Source organism: Brassica oleracea, chromosome C2 (assembly GCF_000695525.1).
Source record: "Brassica oleracea var. oleracea cultivar TO1000 chromosome C2, BOL, whole genome shotgun sequence".
Taxonomy (NCBI): domain Eukaryota; kingdom Viridiplantae; phylum Streptophyta; class Magnoliopsida; order Brassicales; family Brassicaceae; genus Brassica; species Brassica oleracea.
This window is the reverse complement of record NC_027749.1, coordinates 11,123,949-11,135,347: the sequence shown is the minus strand read 5'-3', so window position 1 is coordinate 11,135,347 and position 11,399 is coordinate 11,123,949. Positions and strand designations below refer to the sequence as shown.

The window sequence follows — 11,399 nt, the reverse complement described above, 5'->3', positions numbered from 1 at the left end:
CAACTACGTTTACTACAAAAAATAATACAACTATCACTGTATTACTGCAAACAGGATCGGATACAAGAAGAGGGAATGGACACCCAGTCACATTTGAAAATAATGTGTTTCGTAATGCAAAATGAGAATAACTCAATTGTTTAATTAATCTTAAAAACTCTCTTTACTGCCTCCAGTAACGTATTTGCTTCAATTATATATATATAATCTTTGTTTTAAAATAATACTAATATATATTAATCTCTTTTTATTATGCACGATAAATTTTACAATTCCGTCTCTTACTTGCAAATTCGTTTTAGTAAGCTTTTTGCATCATTTTTTTTTTATCAGCTATGTAAAAACGCATACTATAAAACAAAAACTTGATTCCAAAACTCTCTCACACACAAACTCACATTCCTTTTTTTATTCGTCTAATCTTTCTCTTGATTTCTCTCATGGCTAGGAGTAGTGGAAGCCTCAAATTAGAGATCAGCACCGACGACAAGACGCCGGGAAAGTGGAGCGTACCGCTTGGCGAGGACGTTTTCCGGAGTTTCTTGAGCAGCGGAGGAGGCTCGGAGAAGGTTGTGTTCAGCGAGGGATCTATTTTCAGCCCTTTTTTGTTCGGGAAGTACTTTGATCCGTCAGATGCGTTTCCTTTATGGGAATTCGAGGCGGATGTTTTGCTGGGGAGCCTCAGGAGCTTAGGACAGAGTAGAGTCGACTGGTCTCAAACCGATCAAGCTTATGTCCTTAAATCGGACCTCCCCGGTATATATTTTCTTACTATTCTCTATTTTTTTAGCTTTTCAAGAGAAAAATGACATATATATTGTTTTATACATGTATCTGATCCGTACGAAAAACTGATATGAAAATCAATTGAATGTTAGTTTATATCCAAAAAATAAAAAAATGAATTGATTTTTTTTCCGTTAAGCTAAATATATATACTACTATTTAATTAAAACATACACATAATACTATATATATATAATATATATTGGTTTTCCTTTAACTAGTTACAATATCTTTTTAATCAAGTATATCGAATCGTACAACTTTACGTACTAATCTAATGAAAAATACGGAAATAAATGAAACCATATCAAATAACTATATTATGTCATCCTTTTCTAGAGGGTTCAAGAAAAACTGATCAGAAATTTTTTTGATACTCTTGTATATTAGTGGTGGGGAAAAATAACGTGCAGGTGTATGTGGACGTTAATGGAAAAGTGATGGAGATTAGCGGCCAATGGAAAACGGCGGCCAACGGCGATTGGAGAAGCTGCCGGTGGTGGGAATACGGCTACGTCCGCCGTCTCGAGCTTCCCGGCGATGCCGACCTCAAAAACTCCGAAGCTTTCATCTCAAACAAAGACGGCTACTCTTTCTTAGAGATCAAAATCCCCAAGAACAAGTATTAATATGTTGTGTCATCCGTTGATGAGCATTAATTTTAGTTTTTCTTATGTAGAATGATATGTAATACTTTTCTGTGGTGGACACACAAATATCATGAACGATACTATACATGCGTATATACTATATTTGAGCGGAAGATCGTGTATGTTACAGAGACTATATGATTATATCGATCATAGACTAATCATTACAGGGATTACACATGTTACCGGAGTAATTTTTAATTGCATACGGTGAAAGTGCGCTAGATGCATGTTTTTGGGTATTATTAAGGGACCCTATTATTAAATGCCTAAATGGCATGCGAATTATTTATCAAACGATAAGGTATTTACCGGAATTAACAAGCCCAAGTTGGAAAAACATTTAAGCCCAAACTGAGCCCAGTCTAATACCTCAAAGATAACACTTATATTAACACACAGATATATAACCCAACAAGAAGTAAGCTTAGTTTCTAATGAAAGCGTATAATCTTTTATATGATTTCAGTATCAGCGTACTTCTACTTACAGACAGAGACAGTAAACACAATGTTTCTTGGAACCGGTGAAAATGGTCAGCGAATATCAAAACATATGGCAAATTGAGTTTACTCGCGTTTGTGGTCATTAAATCTAGTACGTATCATGTGGGCATTTCGGTTTAGCTACGGGTTTGGTTTGAGTTATGTGGGTCTAAGAAAAAATTAACAAAAGTCAATCCAAATTAATTTGGTTCGGTTCGGTTTTAGTTTGGTTTTGTTTGGTAAATTGAGTTTACTCACGTTTGTGGTCGCTGAATCAGTGTACCCAAAACAACAACAAAAATAAGATTATGATTAGGTTTAGGAACCATTCTTAATAGGTAGAATACTCAATCACCAACGTAACCAAATTGACGCAAACATACTGGAATTACGTATGTCTCAAACTACATGCCTCTTTAGGTCAGGCAACATTGATGTATCATCATTGGATTCTATTTTCTCACTAGATATATTGAAAATCTGTTGAAAAAAACTATTTGCAAATTTAAGTTACACGTAGTAGACAGTACTCATCACCAATATAAAGCAATTCTTATAAAGTATTGAGTCCCTTGTTTCCACAAAATTGTGACTATATTCAATATCCATCGGCATTTTCCATTCTCTGTTGAGCATAAAACCAAAATCCAAACGAATTGTTGTCTCATATCAATAACTACTTGTAGAGGTATGTAGATGCTTCATTTTTATTAGTATTAAATGTCAGCTTTATCATGGTTGTCGATTATTATTACTTTTTGCTTGATATGTTCGACGAATATCTTTTCCACGTTTACACCCGGACAACTGACACAAGTATAGTAAGTCACTGAATCTAGATCAAAGTGTGGACTGTTTAGGCATATGGAGAATGGAACTAGACTCAAGAAAACACTCAATTACGATTATAGAGAAACTAAATGTAAAGTAGTACAATCCATCTCAGATCTGAACATTCTTCCCATGATATACATTTTTCACCATCTTAGCAACTAAATGTAAAGTAGTAGAAACTAAATGTAAAGTAGTACAATCCATCTCAGATCTGAACATTCTTCCCATGATATACAATTTTCACCATCTTAGCAACTAAATGTAAAGTAGTACAATCCAACGCAACGACCCAACTAGTTACTTTTCTACTCCATAATAGATGCGGGAGGTCGATCTACCGATTAGGAGAAAATGAAATAAGAGTAATTACTATTACATATATTAAAAAGTATGACATAGTGCGTTAGTGGAACAAGTTAAGTATATAACAGAACAGTACTAGACTAATTTTTTAACCGAAGAAGTAGGTCTAGGTTTGATGTGAGAAAATGACTTTCGATGAAAACTTTGGAGCTCTCGACCATAAATTGGAAAAAGATTTGGCAACAACCCTTTCTTCATGTGAAGTGTTTGGTGCACTTCCTTAACTTCTATTTTAATATAGAAAACTGTACACGAACAAAAATAAAAACAGATTTCTGAATAAATATCATTATCTTGCCGTTTGTCCATATAAACGTCTAGACATATATTTTGGATTTAATATTTTAAATGTATATAGGAATTTTAAATGACGGATTTTAGTTTTTTGAGAGCTCTTTTTTAAATCCATTTTCTGACAATTTTTGTGTGCTATAGATTGAATAGTCTGTTTCTATAATGATTTAATTAGGCTTCGAATGTTGCAAATAGTAGATTGTCTATAACTATATATCACGATTTCATGTTATACAATTTATTTTAGATTCTGAAGATATAATACTTAGTATATAATCAGGGGCGGACCCAAGTACAGCATGGGTGTGGCACGTGCCACATACTGATATTATATATGCTTTGTGTAAGAAATATACAGATGCAAGTGTGTAGCTTATTTGGCTCTAAAGGCTTATTTGTGCCCCACCTACTCATTGTTCGAACCATGAGCTATATGGGTTTTGTCCTTTCATTTTATCTTACGCACTTTTGATTCACCTTTTCATAAATGATAAACTTCCTTGTTTTTGCTACCTAAAACAGTTATTTCTTTTTAATAAATCTTTGTTTTCCTTCTTTCTTTAAATAATTTTCCAAAGTAAAATAATATAATTTATTCAAATTTTGTTGTAACAATTATTTTACTAATTTTTTTTTTTTAGTAGTCAGATTGAAATAAAAACTAAAGGAATTATTTTTCATAATAAAATTATTATGTGCAATATATAATTTAAAACAAACATTTAAAAACATGAAAATTGGGTTTTAATTCATTTAAACTAAGATAAAAGAATTTAGTTATGAATGTCTTTTAAAAGAATATAATTTGATTTAATATACTAAATTAAATTTTATATTTTTATATTTATTGTGCCCCAGGTTATATTATTTTCTAGATCTGCCCCTGTATATAATTTGATTCAATTAGATGAGTGGGAGTACAAAATCATGGCTTAACACTGAAGTATGAACAAATTCACGTTATAATAAAGTTGTACAGAAAAAGGGAAAATATACTTGGCACCCATTTGACGCAAAGAAATAAATTATATGAAACAAATTCTTAAACTAAGGAGAAAATAGATTAAATGTAAATGAGATTAAAACATATTACGACCAGGAATCAAATTAGTATTTTAATTATTATAAAAAATCTGTAGACCATTTCCTGGAACAACAAAATTTCAAATACAAACTACATGCAGACCACAAATCACTAAAATTTTAAATATAACGCATTTTATATTAAGATATTATACCAGTTAGCAAACTTGGATTTCCAGACCATTTCAACTTGACATTCGAAGCCACGATTTTAATAGAAAAACGCAATCTAATACATTTAATTATATTAAAAAAAAATTTAGATGAAGATGAGGTTTGAGATGAGGAAAGTTCCTGCTAGGAAAAGCTTAAACTTTGAAGCTCCTTCACACCCACCTTCTGTCAATCTACCTATCACACTGGCCAAAGATTCATCAATCAAGGAAACTCCTAAAAGTTGGTATGACATGACACTAGAAGAGGAGGGTTCTATGACTGAAGAAGCGATGAACTCAAAAGCTCCCCCACAGATTTTAAACAACAGTATCTTACCACTCACTGAGAGAATCCTGGAAGAAAAAGACTGGTTGGATGATGAGAATGACTTTGGGAATGTAGATGGCAATGATTTTGGAGAAGAAGATATTGATTTGATGGAGGAGGATGATCTACTTGGTGAGGAGCTACGGATTGAGAACGAGAAGCACCTCCAAATCGACGATTCTGGAATCAAAAGGGCTGACAGAGGAGCAACTCTAGAAATCACAAACGGCTCTGGCTCGGGCAAGGTGGTTGAATCCACTGTTGACTCAAAGACTAAGACTCCTATGAAAGGGGACAGTTTTTCATCGGATCGTTTCTCAGTTTCTTCGGCGTCGATGAAGAAGAAAAGAGGGTCGCGTAGTCCTTCGACCTTTGGAGTTTCACTAAGACAACGTAATCTCAAAGCTGGGCTTGGCTCTCCAAAGTCCCTCACAGCAGGCACTGGGCCAAATGGATCAAAAGTAAAACAGCCAGACCTATCTCCCTCAGCTAATCAGAGAAAAGTCCGAGAGGCAGTATTACCAAAGAACACCAACTCTAAAATGGCAAGCGGAAGGCCACCGAAAGTCCCGTGATGAATACTATTGTTTGGAATTGTCAAGGAGCTGGAGCTCCATTGACAAAGGAACATCTTCAAGAACTTCATCACTGTTTTCTACCTAGGTTTTTTATTTTTACCGGAGACAAAAAACAATCAATCTTTTTTGCAAGATGTGCAAGCTTCTTATGGTTATGATCGAGTCTACACCGTCGATCCACGTGGTCGCAACAGTGGTTTAGCTCTTTTTTATATGGATGATCATGTTGTTTCTATTTTGTATGCGGATGAGCACATGATTGATATTGAATCTACTTTTGAAGGACATGTTATCTATATGACCTTTGTTTATGATGATCCGGTTATAAGAAATCGTGATTTGGTTTGAGAGCAACTAACACGAATGAGTTTAAACCGGAGCCAAGCTTGGTTTATGATTGGTGACTTCAACGAGATTACAGGAAACCATGAAAAGAGAGGAGGAAGGAGGAGACCAGAAAATTCTTTCCTCCTCTTCCGCACCATGCTGGATAACTGTGGGATGCTTGCTTTTCCATATAAGGGAAACTCGTTTTCGTGGGTGGGAAGGAAACAATCCGGAAAAGTCAAATGTAAATTAGACAGAGCCGTGGCGAATGAAGAATGACACTCACTCTTCCCGGCCACAAATGTGGAGTTCTTACAGATTTGGGGATCAGATCACCGACCAGTGTTAGCACGTATACAATCCGTATACAGAAGATCGAAGAAGAGTTTTAGATTTGACAAAAGATGTCTGGGGAAACCCGGATTTAAGGAGGCAATTGTTTCAGGTTGGAGCCCTTTCAGTGAAGCACATGATATGGACTTTCACCATAAAGTAGCCTCTTGCCGACGAAACATAATTTTTTGGCGAAAGAATAATCCGAAAAATTCAGCAAGACTTATTGAAGAGCTGAAAAATAAAATTGATTTAGCCCAGGAAGATGACCATATTACTTTGGAGGAGCTAGAAGATCTACGACGTCAACTTATCACCGCTTTCACGGAAGAGGAAGAATACTGGCAACAAAAAAGTAGAACACAATGGCATCGAGCCGGTGATAGAAATACAAAATTCCATCATGGGATCACAAAACAAAGACGAGCTAGGAATCGGGTCATTTGTATCAAGGATAAAGAGGGCAGGATGGTAGAGAGCGATCGGGGAATAGAAAAGGTGGCTGTCGAATATTTCCAAGATCTCTTCTCTACCTCTATACCTACAGATATGGACGCTTCTTTGCGCTTCATAAAAAATAAAGTTTCAGCTTCAACAAATGACACTCTTACAGCTGAACCGACGGAGCAGGAAATACTCAAACTACGACCAAGTAATACATGGTCTATGGATGGGTATGCGTGGAACTTTACAAAATCGGGCGTTTACTCAGTAAAATCAGGATATCAACGTTTATAGAAGACTAAATTGTGTGATGACGAAGCCCATATTGTACAACCGAGTATCACTGGTTTACAGAGCCATATGTGGAGTATCCCTGCTCCTGGGAAGATGAAACACTTTATGTGGCAAGCATTGACAGGATGTATTGCTACAACCGAAAGACTTGCCTATAGACACTTGGGCACCGATAGGAGCTGTCTTAGATGCGGTGACCCTGAGAAAACCATTAATCACCTCCTCTTTGAATGCCCCCCGGCTCAACAGGTGTGGGCTTTATCAGACTATTTGTCCCTTCCGGGTTACTTCCCGAGTACTTTTGTTTATCAAAACATGAACTTCCTTTTTTGGAAGAAGAGAAATGTGGCCTCTATGGAACCACTTATTGAGACTTTTTCATGGATTTTATGGTACATTTGGAAGGCTCGCAATGATAAATTCTTCAATGGTAAGGATATCTCACCATTGGATACCCTCCAGTTAGCTTCCCTTGAAGCTGAATGTTGGAGGAAAGCGAATGTACTTGAGGAGGGAGAAGAAGAGGAGCAACATCCTACTCCGTCGCTGGTTTCGACTCTTCCTGCGGACCCCCAAAGTCTGACCCGCCAAATCGATGCATCATGGATTGATAATAACACGGTTAGTGGCTTATGGTGGTTCTACAAGGATCAAATGGGAGTCGAAAGATTTGGACTACAAGGTTGTAGGAAAAGCCTATCAGCCCTCCATGCAGAGATGGAATGACTCATATGGGCGATGTTCTATTTACGAGAGTTGCAGTACACCGTGATTCATATCGAGACAGACTGTTCTGACCTGATGGATATGATTGCTAACCGTACTGACTGGCCGACCTTTGCCTCCGAGTTAGTTTCCTTCCGACTTCTACGAGCCGACTTCTTGGAGTTCAGTATCGGCCATTTACCGAGGACAAGAAATTCTCGTGCAGATTCTCTCGCCAAGGAGGCAAGATGTAGCGGTGTTCTCTTTTCCCATATAGATCAGACCCAGCCGGACAGAGCGTCTCTTCAGAACGACTCAAACCCGACTACCACTTGATCTTAGAAGATGGGCGTCGACAAAAAAAAAATTATATTAGTTTATTGTAATTTACAGGATACAGTTTGACTATTTCAGATTTGGCGAGATCCTTGCATCACCCTATTAATCACCTTTGCATGAAGTAGTATCAGTACCTAGTCCTGGACATTTTATCCGATACCGAACTCGTATCCGAACCCGACCCGAAAAACTTGAACCAAAAACCGAATGGAAATAGTAAAATACCTAAGCGGGTATTGATTTAGGAGAAATTAGATATTCGAATCTGAACGGTAATATCCAAACCCGAATGGATATCCGAACATAACCGAACATATGTATACTTAACCTTATATTTTTAGCTTACATCTCTTATTTTATTTAAAATATTTTATATTGATGTTACATATACTTTAAAATCATATAATTTACATATAATTACAAACAAAATGATTTGATACTCACTTAAAATGCATGTCAAGCTTTTTATTTCATGTATTAACAAAAGTTACATCTAAAATTTAAAAATAATGTTTTTTTATTTTTGAAATGTTATTCCAAATCTATTAATCATTCAATCTATTAAAAATAAAAAAAATATCAGTTAGGTGAAAATTATACTTTTATATACAAAAAACTTAAAAATGAAAATTTTAATTTTTTCTTTCAAACTCTAAATATCCGAATCCGATCTGAAATAACCGAACTCGAACTAAAATACACGAACCCGGCCTGAAGTACATAAATACCCAAACGGGTTCTATATCCTTATACCGAAATACCCAAAAATCTGAAATATCCGATCCGAACCCGAATGAGTATACGAACTCACCCCTATCAGTATGTGCGTTATCAAGGTACATATATTTTTTTCATTTTAATATCTGTATAAAATGCGCAAAGTTCAAAACCCATCTCAATAATAAAAAAATTAGTTACATAATGGCTTCAAATTGTAAAAGATGAATAAAAAAGTTTGCAACATTATGGTGCTAAACAGACAAAAGAATTGCTAACTTTAAGAATGTAACTAGAGTGTATAAAGTTAAAAATGATTATAGTGAGTCTCGAATGCACTAAATGATTCTTTGTCAACCATTAACTAACCAAAAAAGCAACATTCATTTATTTATTTTGAATTGCTGATATATAAAATGATATACATTTTACCCTCTTCTTGACATCATACAATTTACCTTTTTCGAACCCCCAAAGCTATAGTAATATGATCTACCATAAAATTTCGTTTTAATTCAATGCTTAAGAGTAGGCGTGGGACTTTTACCCGAAATCCATATTCGATCCGAGATCCGATCCGGATCCGATCCAAAAATCCGAATATCCGGAGAGGCCGAATCTGGATATCCGGAGAGACCGAATCCGGATCCGGATAGTAAAATGTTGGATCCGTCAAAGCCGAATCCGGATCCGGATATCTTGATTTTTTAGTCTGGATATCCGGATCCGTAAATTTTATTAATAACTATTTCAAAAATAGTAATATCTATATATAAAAACTAATTTTATTTAATATATTTTCATTTTTATAATAGTATATATATAAATTTTATGTATATTTTGTAATATTATACATAGAAATAATTAAAAACATTATATATATTTCTATTTTGAAATTATTGTTAATATTATATATATATTAATATTATTTTTATTTATTTTATGGATCCAAATCCGGATCCAGATATTATAATTTTAGAAGGATATCCGACATCCGGAGATCCATGAACCCCGGATCCGGATAAAAATAGTAAAATTATGGATCCGTCAAATAAAAATCCTTATCCGGATATCTTAAAATTGCTCGGATACTCGATCCGTCCCAAACGTACTTAAGAGTATTCAATTACGTCAATTTCATAACCTCATCAACGAGGATATTTCAACTGCCAATAGAGCTTGCTCCTCGGATCCCTCGGACCATAAGAATTTCACATGAAATTTGACATCTCGTCAGGGTTCGAGACAGAATCTAAAGAACTCTATACGACAAAAGACAATTTTTCATTCGGACAATTTTAGCCCATACCTTTTCAAACGAGAAGCGTGACTACTTTTAGCAATTTGAAACGATGCTAAGGGTAATTTCGGTAAAATAAAATATCCATTTTTCCTGAAAGGAATCTATTGTCTAAAAATGTTGACATATCACATTTTGCCGACACGTTATTGTTAGCTTTTCTTAATTTTTGTTCTTAAGTCGTTTTAAATATGTGAGATTACCGATACAGCATATGTTAACGTATTTTACATCTTGTTTAAAACCAAACAAGAAGATTCCATCTAAATTTTTGGGCTTTGACTCATTTTGAGTTTTTTCCTTTCTCTTAATATCAAAACGTATGCTCTCTCTGTTTGCAAGTGTAAATAGTTTTATTAAAAAAAATTTATTTTATAATATAAGTAGTTTACATATTTCAATACATTTTTTTTCATTCATTAGATATTGTGTGACCAATGAAATAATATTAGGTTTTTTATAAATGGTTGAATTAATTGATTAAATGATATGCTTTTAAGTAAAACTACTTACAATTAAAAACGGAGAGAGTACTAAACAATATTCTCTTCATTTTTAATAACTGTTTTTTCCTTTAAGAAAATAAATAAATAACGTTTTAGAAATTTTTTAATATTTCAAAGTAAATGACATTTTCAAATTTAATACAAAATCTATTAACTTTACATGTTATATGACTCTTTATATTATGTAGTTTATTTTTTTATTGGTTGAAATATGGTTAAGTGTATAGTTCATGATGTTTTTGTATATGAAATATACAAAATTAAATGTTCTCTTAATTTGTATGCACAAGTCTACAATGTCAAATAAAAAAAAAGATGGAACATAATATAAAATTCTTATTTTTGAAAATTAAACATAAATAATGATATTTAAAATAACTTACAAAATTTTGATATATATATATATATATCATTTAACCTTCTTTATGAATATGGTTTTTACTTGTGTGTTCTATTTATTAGATACATATTTTTAAAATATTTTTAAAAATCTGTTTGGAAAGAAAATACAAATAAATACTTGTGTAAACTAATTTTTAACTGAAGAAAAAATCCTAGATGATTCATTTTTACAATTTAGAAAATATTTTTCATAATGAATATTTTGCAAACTATTGTTTATTTTTTTTTCTTGACATAAAATCCTGGTTTTAAGGAATGTTATGTTTTCGGTGTTACTAATCAGAATTAACTAATTATTTGGATGTATGGATTAAAGTCATAATCAAGTCCACTTACCTTACCCACACTGCCCTTTGGTCCATCTGTTTGCTGCTTAACAAAGCAACGGCTGTGATTGCATCACCTCGGGTGACTTCAGATCCAATCAACGGCCCCACGTTCATCTCTCTCACCTCTCTCTCTCTCTCTCTTTGAAC

At 34.0% G+C, this 11,399-nt stretch overlaps 1 protein-coding gene across 1 annotated transcript; it reads left to right on the top strand.

Annotated features, from left to right (window-relative positions):
- Positions 1-329: 329 nt before the first annotated feature.
- On the top strand, positions 330-1,549 carry LOC106324955 (21.7 kDa class VI heat shock protein-like). The gene is made up of 2 exons (XM_013762957.1): positions 330-756; positions 1,177-1,549. Exons 1-2 carry the CDS (start codon positions 441-443, stop codon positions 1,413-1,415), a joined length of 555 nt encoding a protein of 184 aa, XP_013618411.1. The 5' UTR covers positions 330-440; the 3' UTR covers positions 1,416-1,549.
- Positions 1,550-11,399: the final 9,850 nt, after the last annotated feature.